General features: G+C 38.1%; 1 protein-coding gene across 1 annotated transcript in view; it reads right to left on the bottom strand.

The window, feature by feature from the left end:
* Window positions 1-18,961, bottom strand: part of FIG4 (FIG4 phosphoinositide 5-phosphatase) — a 127,755-nt gene that overhangs the window by 43,005 nt on the left and 65,789 nt on the right. The window contains exons 16-19 of the mRNA XM_036872062.1: window positions 13,195-13,333; window positions 6,153-6,211; window positions 4,198-4,345; window positions 1,537-1,620 (exon numbers count right to left, since the gene is read on the bottom strand). Coding sequence (XP_036727957.1) covers window positions 1,537-1,620; window positions 4,198-4,345; window positions 6,153-6,211; window positions 13,195-13,333 — 430 coding nt within the window. The remainder of the gene's footprint in view (window positions 1-1,536; window positions 1,621-4,197; window positions 4,346-6,152; window positions 6,212-13,194; window positions 13,334-18,961) is intronic.

An 18,961-nucleotide genomic window follows, 5' to 3' on the forward strand; every position in this document is an offset into this window, starting at 1 on the left:
AAGTTTTTTCACCACTTGGCTACTGTGTCTTCCTTTGGTAACTGAAATCAGTATTTTCAAAATTTATAATACCATAATAGAAGACTATTATGTTTGAGATATTAGTAAAATTACCTATAATTTGTAGAAGCTTCAAGAAAGGGTTGATAGCCAAATCCATGTATATTTCTGTCCCTCCTATGAATTTTTAGCAATCACAGTGGCAGCTGATTACTTGTACCAAAGTAGTGAGCAACTGATGAACATAAACTAAGATTTTAAATAGTTTTATTACTAAATAACTATATTTTCTGAACATTCCTTCTAATAATAGGGAGTAGATGGGGGGAAAAAACATAGAAAAAGCCCACACTTATTTACTTTTATCTTAGTGCCAAATTTGAGAGTAGTTAAGAATATTGTTTTAATTCAGAAAACATTTTATGGTAATATTTTTGGCTTTTATGAAAAATATTTAATATATTTAATATTTCACTCTTACTTTAAAAAATTTTCTGCAAGGGACTTAAAATACCATAATATTCTGCATTTTCTAGGAAAGAAACATGCAATACTATCTAACCATGGGTTAGATATTATAGAAAATAAATTCATTTCTGACTTTCTGCAACTAAAAATTAAAGTTGATACATTTCAGTACTATACACTAATATAGCTGGTCATTTACGTATTTGTCCCAGGAACTCCTTAAATTCTAAATGTCCTGAGGATGTTAACCTTCTTTTAAATTCCTCTTAGCATCTGGTCCAGGGCTTAACATGCAGCTATTTAATAAGGCCACATATTTAAGCCACATAAATGGTGTATCTGGAAAACAGTAATACATATCTCATTGTATAAATCACATGTAGCTAGAATCCAATTAGGCCCCCGTACACATTCCCAAATACAATTAGGACTCAGAATCTACAGGCTGGCCAGGGTTTCTGGCCAGGGCCTAGGAGAAATCTTATCACTGGGATTATTCAGGTCAGTGGCAGTAACAGAGATTCTTACGCTAGAACACATTTCATTCCAATCTCAAAGCATAAAGACTGTAAACATGGTTTGTTCTCTTCCTCATATTATTGCATATAATAACAGTCACCCCCAAAACAATGTTACAGTAATACACAGAAAATCTATTAAGTCCTCTGTCTGAGCATTTGCTTTAATGTTGCCTCAGGATGCCAACAAAAATAAATACAACTAATATAAATTTTTACCTAAGTATTTTATGTTGTGGGAAACAGAGGATGCTGAGTTATTAAAGGACATACATAATATCTGCTACCTGCCTTTATGCCATCTGTGAATCTCCTGATTTAAAATAGTAAAATGCATCAGGTTGCTGGAGTTCCCATGACTTACACTTTCAGTGTCTAACACTTTTTAATGATCCCAGTGCTATAAAAAAAAGCTACCTGTATAGATGCAGTGAATGGACTGCTCTAAACTATGTGACTTGAAGTTATTCGTTTTTGGTGGAAATTATATTGTAAGCGCTATATTATTTTACATGAGTCTTTAAAATTTCATTCTATATGCAAATCTTACCCCAGGACAGATTTTCCGGTTTCATCTGGCTTACGCACTGTAAACGGACTTGGATCAATGCCAAAAGTCTTAGGCATGAAGTCACTGAAGAAAAGGGAAAAAATTCCATGTGAATCACTGTCCATCCAGTGACTGTCCACTTCCATCTCAACTCACATTCTTACACGATTCCTTCTTAGCCCTAGGAGGTATATATATTCTAAGCCAAATAATCAGGGGACTTTAGGTACTCTGGGCCATAAAACCCCATGAACTAATGGTACTCAGTAACTTCAATGTTAGCAGTCCTCACTGTGAATTTTCTCTGATTAAGAGACCCAATAGTTTTGCATTTAAGATTTTGTTTACTGGAGGAGAGTTGGTATCTGAATTACTGCTAAGATGCATACCCTCTGGTTGTATATCACGAATTCGTTTTCGGGTAAAATTAAACTCATAAAACCAATGGCAAGACACTTAGCTGCTCAGTTTTATGGACAATGTTTTTATTACACAATACCACCCAAGGAGGCGGACATAATAATCAAAAACGCAGTGGTATGAACTGAAGTATCAACACCTACCTCATTAGGCTGGGGTTAATTCATTAAAACACTGTTGGAACACTTTAAATAGAAACTGTTAATTTACCACTTACTGAGATAAGCTGAAGCTACTTCCTCACGATACAAGGCCTACCTTACTATTACCGCTGAAGCCAGACCAAACCCTTTAATAGATGCCAAAAAGGCAACAGTTGCATGATTTATGCAGATAAGACTCATAACTTCTGGCAAGGATACTGCTCCAAGTATGTGATTCAATATTACATTTTTTGAAGGAAAAAAAAGTAATATTGAATCTGACTCAAAATGCCTACTTAACAGTTTGAAAATGTTGTTTTCAAAATGCAATTGGTTTAATTTTTCTTTCTTTTTGAACATACACAGTTCATCTTCATTATTTGTGGATGCCATATTTGAGAATCTGCTTACTCACTAAAATTTATTTGTAACCCCAAAGGCAACACTCAGAGCTTTCGTGATCACTCGCAGACAAGCGCATGCGCAGAGTAGTGAAAAATTAGAGTAACCACGCTCACATTCCCAACCGAGGGAGAACAAGGTGACACTCTGCCTTCTTGCTTTAGCTCTCATACTGAAAACAAGTGTCCTTTTCACAGTCTATTTAGTGCCATGTTTTTCACATTTTTGTGCTTTTTGGAGATTACACTGTCTAAAATGGCCCCCAAGCATAGTGTGGAAGTTGCCTGGTGTTTCTAAGCAGAAGAAAGTTGTATGTTATAGAGAAAATACATGAGTTAGAGAAGCTTCATTCAGGCATGAGTTATAGTGCTGTTGGCTGTGAGATCAATGTTAATGAATTGACAATATATATTATACAAGGTATCCTTAACAGAAGCATACAAAATAAGATTACGTATTGATTGGTTGACGAAAATGTTATGACCAGATGTTTTCAGGAAACTAACCCTGTATTTCTCCTAAGAGCAATGGTTCAGTGTTCTCTAACTCAGTGTTTGTAGGAACTTTACAGAGCATAACTCCTGCCAATAAATAAAATCAATTGTATATCTGTGCATACACATATACGTAATATCATTCACCCTTTGCTGAGTTGAAAAATTCTGGAAAATGACAATAACCTTACAGTTACAACTGCTAAACTTTAACAAGTGTAACTGAAAATCAAGCAAGTGAAATTCCAAACTTTCTATCTGAAACTGAAGCAAAATGTAGAGTGATTTCTAGGAAACAAACCATGGAATATGTTTCTACATGTACCATGTTAAGTTTAGACATACATATATCACATTTGAAGTAAATGAAAAATATAAAATGTAAATACAAAAATGTAAACTTTAGTATAATACATAATGATCAAAAACTGATTTTCTTTGCCTAATTTTCTTAATCTAGTACCATCATCTGCCTAAAAGGCTCCGCCAAACTCGAAAAGAGACAGAAAAATGAAGTATGTTCAAAGGTGGAGAGATGCCTACAAACAATGTCATATGAGTTATGAAACAAGGATATTTACCCTGAAAAAAATTAATACTGCTTCCTCAAATATCTAGAGGGCTGTCACACAGAAGAGGAACTAGACTTGTCCTGTGTCTAACAAAAATAGTAATATAATAAGAGTCACCATTTATTAGTCACCCACCTGTGTCAGGTACTACATTAGGCACTTGGTGCATGTGTGTCTGTGTGATACACACCCCTCTCTATATGAAATGAAGAAACAGACTCACATAAGTTGGATAATTTTCTCAAGGTCACACAGGTAGGCAATGGCTGGTCTAAGATTCACATTCCGGCCTTTCTAGTACCAAAGACTATGCTTTTTGTCTACTAATTTATGCTGGCTCTCAATTTCTAAGTTCAACTTAAAAAGCTGAGTTTATTCCAAATGACAAATTAGGACCGAAGAGAGGCAGATTTCAACTTATCTAAGAGAAGAATTTAACTCCAGTTGTCTAACTGTAGAAGGACAGCCTCCTGAGTAGTGGGCTCCCAATCGCAGGAGGAATTCAGAGGCTGGACAAACACCTGCTAGCAGGCTTGCAGAACAGATTTCGAGTAAAGTAAGATATAGCTGTACAAACTAGGAAAACTATAGTTCCCCAATTCTTCCAGTTTCAGAGAACTCACAACATACCGCGCTGAACTCGTCATAGCCAAGCAAAAGGTGTCATCAAAGCTACTCAGCTCGTATGGTCGAAAAAATTCGTTGTGGATGTCAATCTCCTCTTCGTATTTGTGAAACTTCTTCACTATCAACTTCTTTAAGTTCGCAGCACAGATAACTAAGAGAGATACTGCCTGTTACTCTTAAAGCCTTTAGATTACATCTCTCAAATATTTCTGTAATATCAACTGTGTTCACAGAGAGCGCACTGAACAAGTTCAGCTCCTGCCTCTGGCACTTTCACGCTTGGAAAAGGAACAAGATATGTGCACAGAATATATACTGCAAAGCTGAGCGTGACAAGCTCTAAGGAGGTGGAGGCCTCTGGAAGCTGGGGTAGGAGTGGGGAATTATTTTAGAAATCAAATTATTCAGTTCTTTAAATTCCTTTTTGCTCTTAAATAAATACCCTCTGCCTTCTAGACAAAAATTATGCAATTTCACTAAATTTTCCTTTATATTTCAAATCCTATTTATGGGCAATATTAGGCTGCTGAAGTCCTATCCTTTTTCCCAGAACAACCAAATCTTAGCAATATGAGTTATGATTTTGCCCAGAATTTCAAGGTAACAAATACTTTTTAAAAGTTAATTAATAATTTATTAAGAACCGAAAGTCATTTGCAACCTTTTTACTTTATGGCCTTCACCACCCAAAGTTAGGATGGTCAACCACGACTAGATGGAGTCCTCAACTGGAATGTTCCAGATTGGCAATAGATCTTAATATCCTTTCACAACTGGGAAAACTGGCTTGCCCGTGGTCAGGGGAATCAGTAACAGAATCAAGAATAAACTCTATTGCAAACTGGTCAATTATTTAATTTATTTGGAAACAAATTATATTCTTTTAATATAAAAATTTTCCTGCCTTTCTGACAAATTAATAGATAATTTAAACTTCAGTGACTAAAATGTACTTCTATACACACATCTGTACTTTTTTTCACTGCTTAGATATAGGAAAAGTTTTTATTTCTCCTTGTGAATGGGTCTTCACTTCCTCCCCATTCCCCCCAAATATCTAGACATACATCAAGTACTAATTTTAAATGATGAACTAATATATTATATCCACTAAACATTTGAGGGACATACCTAATAACTGTAAGATACAATAGATAAAAGTATAACACAATCTCTGCCCTTAAAAAAGCTAAGATGTTGTACCCCAATGTTCATTGCAGCACTATTTACAATAGCCAGGACATGGAAGCGACCTAAATGTCCATCAACAGAGGAGTGGATAAAGAAGATGTGGTACATATATACAATGGAATATTACTCAGCCATAAAAAATAACAAATGCCATTTGCAGCAACATGCATGGACCTAGAGACTGTCATAGTGAATGAAATAAGTCAGACACAGAAAGACAAATATCATATGATATCACTTATATGTGGAATTTTTTTAAAAAAAGGTACACATGAACTTATTTACAAAACAGAAGTAGAGTCACAGATGTAGAAAACAAACTTATGGTTACCAGGGGAGTAGGGGGGAGGGATAAATTGGGAGATTAGGACTCACATATACACATTACTATATATAAAATAGATAACTGCTGTATAGCACAGGGAACTCTACTCAATTCTCTGTAATGGCCTATATGGGATAAGAATCTTAAAAAAAGAGCGGATGTATATTTAACTGATTCACTTGCTGTACATCTGAAACTAACACATTATAAATCATACCATAAATCATAAATCATAATCATAAATTATACCCCAATAAAATTTTTTTTTAAAAAGCTAAGATGTTACAATCTCCTATCTATTGTAATACCAACGTAACACTGAGTAGTCATTCATTTCTTTCTAATAAAATATTATACGCAAAGAATTGAATGCGTCAAGCTCATTTAAGAATAATTCCAAAATATATTAGTATAAAAACTAAAAGAGAAACAGTATACCTACCTTCATCATAAGGCAGTGGTAAATGTTTTATTACCTCTGGTGTCCACCAGTAAGTATAACTATTAAAAAAAAAAAAGGGATAAGATGGCCCAAATGTAAATGTAGATTTTCTACAATTCACTGGATAAAAGGGTGTATGGTCTAGAGTAAGATGCTGTCCCATACTTCAAAGTTAATTTTTTTCTTTTAAAAACATGGCTGTGAAGCTTTTGGCACAGTAGGTCTTCAACATGTTCATTCCTTTCCCAACCCCTTCTTGTTTCAACTACATCACAGATCTACAGAAATGCCATGTACATGTCTGAGAGTCAAGGTGCTGTGATGTTACCTACTTTTAGCTAAAAATGATTCGGGTATACTGAGCCAGACTCTACGAGCTGCTGTTTACTGTGCCTACTTTATTACCCTGCCACCCGCTGAGCAGCGGGACTGTGACCCAAGTCCTACAAGTAGGATTCTCCTGCGTGTAGTTACCTGAGAGTTAGATTACTTTTTCTACTCTGCTCTATGTGTCTGGGTCTGTGTATATGGTTAAACAGTTCAGCAAAATCATTAAGTAAATGGATAATCCTAAAGAACAAATTTCCTTAAAAAATAGTATAGCCCCTGTTAATCTTTAACTGTAAACATTCACTACTTGATTATAGAGGCCAGTCAGAGTAAGGCTGGGAATTTCAATCATCTGGATTTCTGCTAGAAAACTCAGAGGATCTGAAAGAATCCTGAACTGCCTTTTCTCTGAACACTGAATTTAATTCTAAATCAAATTCTGATGAAATTGATATTTACGAGGAAAATGCTATATCAAAGTTAATGAGAGCTAGGAAGGGGAATGATGTAAAATGGGATATCAAATTTAAAAAAAAACAGATTTTCAAAAGGTTCAGAAAAAAAGGGCCTACAGCCAAAAAATGCTAAAAGATCATTTAAAATAAATGAAAGGCTTTCTAAAAATAAAATGTTGACATTACGACCTTGAATAACCCCAATTATGATGAATGGGGAGTATCTAAAGGAAATAAGCAACGTAGAGAACTCTCCTAGAGATGGCAAGCAGATACATGACCAAGGATGACCAACAAAAGAACCAGGAAGCCTAGTGAACTGTGGGGGTAGGGTGGGTAGTACTATGATAACAGGAAAGACTCCTAAAGTTTTGCTTGAGACTGAAGTTACACTTCAGAGCACTGCTTCTCAAAATCAGTGTATACACAAAAATCACTTGGAGATCCTGTGAAAAGGCAGATTCTGATTCAGTAGGTGGGGCCTGAGATTCTGCATTTATGACAAGCTCCCAGTGATGCCAAAGGGGCTGGTCCTTAGACTTTTTGAATAGCAAGCCTTTAAAAGCATGAAAAGAAGAGAAAAGGGATAAGTCTGCTGCTTACAGAGAATTCATTCAGTCTTTCAACATTTATTAAGCACCTACTGTGTATCAAGTACTGCTCTATGTGTTAGAAATGCCATGTTGAAAATAATGACAGAGGGTGTAGAGCTACTTAATTCCAGTATTGTTTCCATCTTCACCAGGCATAGTAAGTTTCATGCTCAAAAGAGAAATACACAAGATAAGAAGAAACTGTGCACAGCCCAAGAGGTGGAAGGAAGCAGTAGAACATCTGTAAGAGCACTCAAGTGTCCTGGTACAGTTGAGATCAATAATCTTTTAAGGAACAGTGAAGAATAGAACTGACAATGGGAATGGGCAAATGCAGTCTTGATGTTCAAAAGTGAGAGGGTGAAAGATTCCAAAAACTGTACAGCAATAAGTGTGATGTCAGTGCAGGCGAGATAACGAAACAAATATTTACTAGAGATGTACTGTGAGTAACCTAAAAAGATGACCAGTGGCTTCTATGAATCCACATATATTCACGAAAACAAGCCACACCAGGCTATTCTGACTATCAGATCAGGGGAATGAAAAAGGGGTGTGTGTGTGTGTGTGTGTGTGTGTGTGTGTGTGTGTGTGTGTGTGTGTGTGTGTGTGTGTGTGTGTGTGTGTGTGTGTGTGTGTGTGTGTGTGTGTGTGTGTGTGTCAGTGTCAGAGAGAGAGAGAGAGAACTCGCACGTGAGCAAGAGAAGGTATCAGCTTGCGTTAAGTAATTTCCTAAAAAATGGTGCACACAATGAGCTTACTTAGGAAAAAGAAGTAAACGTTATAAAGAACGTGTTTTAACTCAGAATGTACCATGTGGAGAAAAAGAATTAAGAGGATCATCCTAATTAGTGCTTTTTTTTAGTATTAGTGCTTTGAGACCAGGCCATAAATTTTTTATTAATATTACTAAACTGTATCTCCCTAAGCAAGATAAAGCAACTTAACAATACTTTTTTAAAAGTCCAACTCTGGGACTTCCCTGGCAGCCCAGTGGTTAAGACTCCACGCTGCCACTGCAGGGGGCACAGGTTCAATCCCTGGTCAGGGAACTAAGATCCTGCGTGCTGCGTGGTGAGCCATAAACAAACAAATAATAAAGGTCCAACTCTTCTGAGTGGGTCTCAAGCAAAGAAGCCCAAAGAAACACCTGCCCTGGGGAAGCTGGGCTGAGATGGATGGAAGAGGAGAGCATCTAAGAGGACTGAGCCCAGGACTGGGGGACCTTCATCACCCGACCCACCAGGCACATTCACTCAGGGGAAGAGCACACGCACTGGGACAGAAATCTGCTTTGGGACCAGGTATCAGAGGACAGGAGAGTGCAGGTTGGTGCCACTTCCTCCTTTGCATAAATACTTAGTAAGTCAGCTTCTTTTCTCTTTTTCAGTCCCCAGTATTAAGAGTGTTCAATTCCACTGGCTCACATAGAAAGGTTAGGAAGATTTTAAAATACTCTTTACTTCCCCTAGTAAACTTGGGAGCCCTCTGAAATAATATATATGGACTTGAGCGAAGCAGTTGATACATGTGAACAATATAGAGAAATGTGAGCAGGATGACAGGATAGTCAAGTGTTGACAGCATAGTAAGTTACAGCTGTTTAAATGATTCCAACCAAACATCACAAAACAATGTTAAGGTGGAAGGAGTTGTGGGATGGTATCCCACAGGGCTCTGCCATCTACCCTATTCTATTCAAGGACTTACCCTATGTCATCAAGGACTTGTAGGATCAAGATGGCCAGCTGATTAATTCTGAAGAAGCTACAAAACTCGAGGAAAGAGTTAATAAAAAGGATATATATTTACATACTTTCTTTGGAAGCAGGCAAAGCATATACAAGCATGACAAGATGGCATAGATAAGGCGTGGCAGTAGGACATGTTAAAAAGACTTGGGAGTCCCAGTGGATAGGAAGCCCAAGGAATTAACATTACAATGGCATTACTGAAAATAGTTAATGTAACCTTACACTTAATGATTAAAAAATAGGTTATCCAGGACAAGGGGAATAATGGTACCAATGGTCCCACAACAGTTGGCACAAATCAGACCTAACTCTGACTACTATTGGACCCAGGTCTGGATACCAGAGTTTAAAAAGAGCACTGACATAGGCTGGAATACAGAAGAGAGCCTTCCGAATGCTAAACAGACTTAAAACTACAGTATAGGAGAAACAGCTAAGAAAGTGGAGCTATATTTAACCTGGAGAAGAAGAGATTTTGAGAACGTGTGAACTTGTCTTCATCTATTTAAAAGACTATCAAGTGGATGAGGAAATTGTGTTCTCAAGGTCTCAGGGGTTGAACTAAGATTAGTAGGTAAAGTTATAGAGAAGCAGATATCGGCATGATATGAGGAAGAATCGTGTAAGTGAACTGTCCGAAAACAACTACCTCTCAACCAGACATGCCCCGGTTGACAAACAAGGGCCAGACAAGCATAGTCTGGGAATACAGAGGGAACTCACATATCAGACAGAGAATAGAGCCAGGAAACCTCCCAACTCTGAGTCAATGAGATAATTAATGCTTAATGTCTAAAAACATCTTGGTGACATTATCAACATTCATTCAATAAATGGCATCTGAGATGATATATGACACATTAACCTATTTCAGAACAAAGCTTCAATCAGTGGTTTTGAACAGATCAATAAACATGGGGTTTTGAGTCACAAAAGTAGTTACCTCAAGAGGATTGGTTTGGACAAACTTTAGGCAGAGCTAGGTTTATTCCCCCTTCCCTTATCATTCAATAAAAATGTTATTTCAGAATAAATCATTGGTAAACACAGTATAAAATACATGATGGTCACCAAGTTTGGAAACACAAGCAAATACATAAAGTGTTCATTGATATTATGTTATAATAAGTGATAAAATAATATTATCTAAGTTTCTAGATTTTATGGCCATCCTATATGATTTTTAATAAATGTTACAACTAGGGAATGTAATCCCTTTAAAAAATAATAACATCTGTTGGACTTAGTATGTGGCAAGGATTTATATGATCTCATCTGATTCTCAGAAAAACCTACACATCAGACACTATCATTATCTCTATTTTACTGATGTGGAAACTGAGAACTGGACTAGTTATGTGACTTGCCTCTGGTCACACAGGTATTAACTGCAGGCAGTCTCTCCAGAGCCTGGCTGCTTCAGGACTGTGTTGATTGTGTGTCAGACCCAGTACTAGGTACTTCTCACCCATTTTCTCATTTAATCCTCAAAATGACCTGTGAGGTGTGTATGGTCATCTCCATTTTACAGTTGGGAAAACAAGTTTTCCAGATGTAAGGTAACACACTTGCAGAAATTCCAACTCAGCTCTACCCTGACGTCCATGCTCCTGTCTGGTTACTGCCTCTGGCTAAACTGTTCATTCCTTCTGAGAATTATAATACTGATTTAACTGTCATCAAAATAACTGGTATAGGTGGTGACACCAGAAAGTTCAAAATAAAGCACTGAAATTTATCTGACAGTCTTTATAAGTACTGTGGATGAGGAGTATCAATTGTTGATGCCAAAAACCAATTTTTGGAATTTTGACATTCTGGAGAAAAAAAAAACAAACAAATCAGGAGACCAAGTCAACTGCGAGAGACATAGTATCTACTTTGATAAAAGTTTATTTTCAGTGGGAGACTTCTAGCTGATTCTTGCTGTACCATCTAACCAGCTGAATAATCTCAGTCAAGCCACATCCTCTCTGCACTTGTTTCCTTTTTTTTTTTTTTAAATGGGAATGTAACATCAGCTTCCTTTTATTCCCACAAATAAGCGCCAACACTGCCTGCCTCAGTTATGTAACTCAAGGTAAGCAAGTGGTTTTAACTTACGCTTGTCATTTACTAGCTAATTTCAGCAACAGAAAATCAAGTTTTGTTTGTTCCCAAGCTGTATCTTAATAGCTTCAATACTTTAATATAAAGTTTTAGAAAGTCAACCACATTTACCCATAGTCAGCTGTATCAACAAAGCTAAATATAGGTATTTACACTTATCTCTCATCAAATAAACATAATTAGCTCTAGATATTTTGTCAGCAAAAATTCACAGCAATCATTTATTAATCTTAAATGTAGTGGAAAAACCAGCACTGCTTCATTTATAGGGAAAGTAAGCTCAAGTATTAAGCTGGCTATTCCAATAATATATGTACTTAAAAGAACAAAGCTGAGGGCTTCCCTGGTGGCGCAGTGGTTGAGAATCTGCCTGCCAATGCAGGGAACACGGGTTCGAGCCCTGGTCTGGGAAGATCCCACATGCCGCGGAGCAACTAGGCCCGTGAGCCACAATCACTGAGCCTGTGCGTCTGGAGCCTGTGCTCTGCAACGGGAGAGGCCGTGACAGAGAGAGGCCCGCGCACCGCGATGAAGAGTGGCCCCCGCTTGCCGCAACTGGAGAAAGCCCTCGCGCAGAAACGAAGACCCAACACAGCCATAAATAATAAATAAATAAATAAATTTTTTAAAAAAAGACAAAACTGTAGTTCCCAGAGGCTCTCATTAAAAAAATAAAAAATAAAAAAAAAAGGACAAAGCTGAGAAACATATAAACTCTGACGTTTCCTTAATATTTTAAATATTCCTGAAGTAACACAGAATTTGGTAACAGCTGTAACATCAGCACTTGGTGATTCACCAGCTGTTTGTGGTCTGTCCACACAATTAGCCCAGACCGGCAATGACCCCTGTAGTGCTCGAGAGGCATCGCTGCACAAAACAAGGGCTGTATCACACTGATCCTGTGAGAGGAGAGCATTGGGAGCAAACTTGACATCACAGGCCTTTGAACAGAAGGCACCAGGCTCCAACCTCATATGTGAAAAATGTTGCCCATTATTAGTACATGACTCTTCAATGAAAAATGCTAAAGAGTCCTCTAATTAAATCCTCATAATGACTTTGTGATGTGTGTCCTGTCATTTACTTTTTGTACATGAGGCAAAGGAGGCTTAGAGAGGTTAAGTAACTAGTTCAAGGTCACACCACTGCAGAGACTCCAATTCTACCCGACCCTGAGGCCTGGGCTACAGGGCGTCCTGTCAAAACACCTCAGGGGAACAGTTCATTTCTTTGGGGACTATTACTACCAATTTAACTGTCATCAAAATAACCGATACCGGTGAATGACTCTAGAAAGCTCAGACTGAGCAGTAGCGGGGGTGGGAGTGGTATCTGCCACTGGCGCCACCGCTCTAGTTTCCTGTCCTCCCTAGTCTCACCAGGAGTTCCTTGTGCTTCTTGGAGGAAAGAACGTTGGAATTCCAAAGTGAGGCTGCTTAGTACACCACACTTAAAAACCAAAGACTGACTCCTGAAATGCTGAGTTCTTTATCATTCCACATTTGTACGAAGCAGTCGAAAATGATGTTAATGGTTTGCTCGAGTGTAGCGTCAACTTACATTCAATGGTTAAGTTCTGAAACTTTGTATCTTATGGAAAATGCCATACAACTGTCTTTGTTAATGATGATTTCCCAAACCTACTATCAGGACATCAACAATACTAAATTCCTCATGGCAAACATGTAGCAAGACTGACTTCTTTAGCCTATATGACCATTTCTCAAAAAGAAAACTATCTCACATTCATAATAACATCGAATCTGAGTTTACATAGTAGACTAGGAAAAAAAAATACCTTCTTCTTGTTGGTAAAAGTCTCATGGTATTTTTATGATGCAAATAAAAGTCTGTCGGGAGTTCCCAGAGATGAGGTTTCCCTTCAGTGGGATGGAAAACTCCCAGGAAGAGATTAATGGAATCTTGTCTATCAGCATCTAAAAAGCAAAAATATGTATTTCAGGAAATCCATTACTGACATAAACAACTCAGGGGAATGTTCTCTTAGGAGGATAATGGTACAACTGTGATTTCATAGAACATACCTCTGAAAATAATAGCATTTATACTTCAAAAGTCACACACATACACAAAATCTAAAACAGCCAAGATTTTGAGAATTAAAATCTTGCTTCAAAATGTTTCCCTCTTACTCTGTACCTCTCATAACACAGAGGATGGTGAACATAAACTGCTTCTTGAATTTTGAGAGACTCTTAAAAATCTTTAAGAACTGCCATAGTACCTTAGTGATTGTATTTTTAGAAAACATTCTCACTGTATGTTAGTTTACCTGAAACAAAGGACATCTTCACTTTATGGCAAAGACAAGTAGAGATGTCAGAGACAAATAAAGTGACCCAACTTTTCTACCCATATTCTGTTGCACAACCTTGAACAAGTCAGCTTCCAAGTTTCTGCTTTTAATCCATGAAAAGACATTCTCCATTTCCTTAGCAGAGACAATGTTTACATTTTCTGTCTCCTGCAGCTGTGTTTGATAATGAAGGCAGAGTGAGCACATGGAAAACAGCCTCATTCTAACCATTCAACCACTCCAAAATTACCTTTTCAAAATATACTATGAACTAATGAAATTGACTACATATATATATGCTGTATCTCCTCTTCTTTTTCCCAATTATATTTTGGTGAAAATGCTGATAAGCACTGAAGCAGCCTCACGAGCCATCCTTCCCATTCTGCACTGTCCCCTCCCCAGCAAACTTCATTCCTTCCCCTCATTTCCTTCTTTCCATCCTCATCTCCGATCCCTTGTATATTCAAGTCTGGGGCAGGCTTCCACAATATAAATAACCTCTTTCTGAAAATGAGCACAGAACCAAAAAGACAGCACAATAGAAATGACTGCTTTTGAAACAGGATAACATTATCATAAAATCAATTTCCTTCCAGCAGCTATAGTGAAACACAGAACAATCTGAAATTAGCAATATTGTTCTCATTGGGCTATTTGGCCATTTTGGCAGAAGCATAAATGAAATACAGTACATCAAACATGTATTCCAGTTATATGTTTTGACAGGAAGCACTCCATTAAAACAGCACTTACCTTTTAGGCTAAAAGTAATATATAAAAGGGATGTGTTTATATGATGAATATATTTGGAGCCTTTTTTCCATTTGTTGAGAGAAAACATCCAAGTACTAAATGATACAGGCATTACTGCCCCAATTTTCACCCTCTTAACACAATACGAAAGTAAACATACTGCTTTTATAGTAATTATATTCTTTATGCTTCTTGAATGGCCTTAATGGCACAATAATTCATACTATGCAGTACCCCAAAATATCTTAATACTATCTAAAGAAGCTTTCCATTTTTCAGCCATGTTTTCAAGGAGTTTCTTTTATCCCTTATTAAGCTTACTAGTGGCTTCCTTTAATTTTTAGCAAGTATGATAAAATGTAAGATTGAAAAACATAACCAAATAAAGGATATTCCTTCAAAGGATCATAATGGAGACTTCTTGAATGTCCTGCTGTTATTATAACTTAAAATATATCCATAGTATTTATGGTCACCTACTAAGCTTGGAATCTAAGGCCAGCCCTAATGAGCCTGAGAATCTTCCTGGCTACTTTTGACTGCAAATAAGGCTATCACCTTCTGGAAGACAGCAGTAGTTTGGACACAGACAAAAGCTTAAAACAGGTAGGTTCTCTGCAGTTGGAGATAACAAGAGGGCAAAATGACTATCTACTTTTGTAATCAATCATGCTCTAAAGGAAAAAAGAATATACACCTTTCAAACTCCATCCAAACAGGTTAAACACTAAACAGTTTTATTATGCAATGTATTTAAATAGGTCAGGCTTGAATATAACAATTCTTTTTAATTAGCCAAGAATTTTAACTTGGAAACTAGAATATTTGTTGACCTAATATTAAATTAAGTTCGTGATAAAGTGGCCTCTGAAATCAGTAATGGAAAGGGACACTATTCAATAAACAGTACTGTTTAACAATTGTGGGGGAGTAGATAGTGACGTTAGATCCCTACCTCACACTGTACGTTGAAATAAATACCAATTAGATGTAAGAAGAACAAAGATCAACACCCTCACAGAAAAACATGCAATTTTTAAAAGAAACAAGTAGACAATGAACATACATAAACTCAACTTTACTAGTTATTAAACAAATGCAAACTGAAAACAATATATCATCTTCTACCTTCCAAGCTGGCAAATATTTTTCAAAATGGGCTCTCCTATACTCTGCTGAGGGGGACTTGACTGCTATATCCTTTTGGTAAGGCTATTTGGCAATATATATATTTTTAAAAGGTCCTGAAAATATCTATACTCTGACCTAATAAATATGCTTCTGAAATTTTCATAAGATAAAAAATATGCAAAAAAGGTGTATGTTCAAAGACGTTTGTTTAAAAGGAACCTAAATGCACACTAAAAACAAATTACCTCACTATGGTGCTTCTAAAGGACAGACTGCTACAAGGCTACCAAAAATCATGTTGTAAAAGAATATTTAGGGTCATAAAGATTACTCACATTATCTAAAAGGGCAAAAACAGATATACAGTACCTGTATAGTAAAACTAGAAGGGTCACGTTCTGCTAAATATGAACAAGTTGCTATCTCTGAAAGGTGAGGATTACATGATTTGTGAGTTATTCTATACTTCTTATAATTAACATATATTACCTTCATAATTAAAAAAATACACCATTCATTCATTTATCCAAGAGCCTACTATGTCCCACACTAGGGATACAGTCTATACAAGACTGATTTCTGGCTCTCCTGGGGCTTATGTCCCACAGTGGGAAACAAAAATAATATACAAGTAAATAATGTACAAGGTACTTCCAGAGGATGTAAGTTCTATGAAAAAAAAAAAGAGTGACGAGAGAGTGATGAGAAAGGAGAGGGACACTTAGGTCGGGTGGTCAGGGAAGTGGGTAGAGGCTGGGCAGCTCCAGGAACAGCATGAAGGCCGGGGGGGCTGGAGGGCAGGGAGCAAAGGAAAGAGCAGGACTAGGGACAGCCGAGGCAGAGCACACAAAGCCTAGTAGGTCATGGTAAACAGTGTGATTTTTAAGTGCAAGCAGAAGCCCTGTAAGGGTTTCCTGAGAGGGGAGTGATAAGATCTAAGTCTTGAAAAGATCACTCCGGCTGCTGTGAAGGGCAAGAGCAGAAAGGGAGGAATCAGGAGCCACTGCAGGTGTTCAGATGAGAGCCGACAGCTGTCCGCACCAGCCGGCAGCAGTAAGGATGAAACACAGCAGAAGGGTCTGGGATATATTTTGGAGCTAGAGCCAACAAGATCTGCTGAGAGATGAGATGGGGGAGGATAAGGAGAATAAAGAAATCAAGGATGATTCCTAGGATTCTGAACTGAACAGCGGGAGCTGAGGTGGAAAACAAAACAAAAACCAAAACAAGTAGAGAAACAGGTCTGGGGCAGAGTCGAGAGTTCCTGTCTCAGAAATGATCAGTTTGAGATTCTTCTTAGATATCTGTGGTAGGAAGAAACTTGGCCCCATGACCTTTCCTCCCTAGTTTCCCATGAATATTTTACATTACATGGCAAAAGGGACTTTGCAGATGTAACTGAAATTACTAATCGCTGACTTCAAGATAGGGAAATTCTCTTGTCTCATCTGGGTGGGCCCACTGTAATCACAGGAATCCTTTAAAGGCAGAGGAGGAAGGCAGAGAGATTCGAAGCACAAGGGTTTATGCACCGTTGCTGGCCTTGAAGATGGAGTGGGCCACAAGCCAAGGAGCCTTTCGAAACCAAGAGTGAGCCCCAGCCACAGGGACATCTGCCCTAGAACCGCCTGGGATTCTGCCAATAACCTGAAGGAGCCTGGAGGCCTCCGGATCAGCATCCACATTCTGACTTCATTTTGATTTCATCTGACTTGATTTTGATTTCATCTGACTTCATTGCTTTCATTTTGACTTCAGCCGGGTGAGACCCTAAGCAGAGAACACAGCTGAGTAATGCTGAGCCCAGACTTCTGACCCACAAGCACTGTGAGATAACAAACAGATGTTGTTTTAAGCCACTAAGTCTGTGATAATTTGTTACAGCCCCTATAGAAAACTACCACAGTATTCTGGAGGAAATGCCTGGTAGGTAGGCATGTAGATAAATAAGTCTGGAGTTCGGTGGAGGAGTCAAGGGAAGAGATATAAATTTGAGTGTCAAATGCATGGTACTTAAAAGCTGGGTAAGATGCCCCAAAGGTGAAAGTATAGAAGGAGAAGAGGAAGGTTTAGAAATAGGGCAGGAGAAGTCACCAGGGAGACTGAGTGAGACAGCACAGAGGTGAGTTTCAAGAAAGAGGGAGTGCTCAACTGTGATACAAGCTGCTGAAAGCCTAAGTAAGATGAAGACAGGAAAGGAATCACTGGATTTGGCAATGGGGGATTGTTGGTGATTCTGACAAGCACAGGTTCGGTGGCATGACAGGGCAGAGGCCCAGTGAGGCAGGTGGAGAGAACAGGATATGCGAGAGGAAACAGGTGTGCAGGTAACTCTTTCAAGAGGTTTTGCTTTAGGAGAGCAGAGACATAGGACTTTAGCTAGTGGTGGGTGTGGAATTAAGGACAGGAGGAAAGGTTAGACGAAGAACATAAGGTGTGCTTTTATGCTAATGGAAATGAGGCAGCAGAGGGGAGCAACTGACATATATGGCAGTGAGCTGTACGATACAAGGTAGAAACAGTGGGTGCAGATAAGGACAGGCTCTGCATTTGGTGCTAAGAAGGAGGAGTTCCCCCCCCAATGACTTATTTTCTCAATGAAGAATGAAGCAAAGATACCAGCTGAGAGTGGTTTAGGGAGAGAGGACAAGGTATGAATGGTCACTTTGGAGAGTGAAAGAATGAACATACTAGGGAAATTTAGCAGGACTGTCAGGCTGTTTTGAGTATCCTTCAGAGATGAGAAGCCCATGCACTGCAGTTCTCCTTCAGAGAACTGCAGTCAGTTTAAACTGAGGGTCATAATTCCAACTTTTTCTCTTGCCACGTTTAACTGCTTTGGTTGCAGAACAGGTGGACAGTTGGGTTTTAGCCAGAGTTTTATTAATGTGATTTCAAATGTTATTAAAACATAACATTTTCCAACTGTCTTCTTTCTGCTATAGCCAAATATAGCTTACTCACTCTAAACCTGCTGTTAGAAGGATGACCTTAGAAGGCTAGCTCAGTATTCTTGATAAACAAAAATGTGCTCAGATGCTCCTTTGCATGTCCCTCTTTCAGGGGTGGGCAGAAAGGGAAAGACACTGCTCTACTACCTCACGGCACTACCATAATGCTGGTGATGCCATCTCGACACTGTTTTCTGTAATCACTGCATTCCATGCATGGTGAGCTTTGAAGTCTTTACCCCATGAGCTTTTTTTTTTTTTTTACATCTCTATTTGAGGAGAATATGACTCCCCTCCATGCATGAATACACACACATTCACACATTTAAATTACACATGTGTGCATGTATGTATGTATATATATGTGTGTGTATATATATACAGCTGGTCTATTATTAACCGTTGCAGGT

Source organism: Balaenoptera musculus, chromosome 12 (assembly GCF_009873245.2).
Source record: "Balaenoptera musculus isolate JJ_BM4_2016_0621 chromosome 12, mBalMus1.pri.v3, whole genome shotgun sequence".
NCBI classification, from domain to species: Eukaryota; Metazoa; Chordata; class Mammalia; order Artiodactyla; family Balaenopteridae; genus Balaenoptera; species Balaenoptera musculus.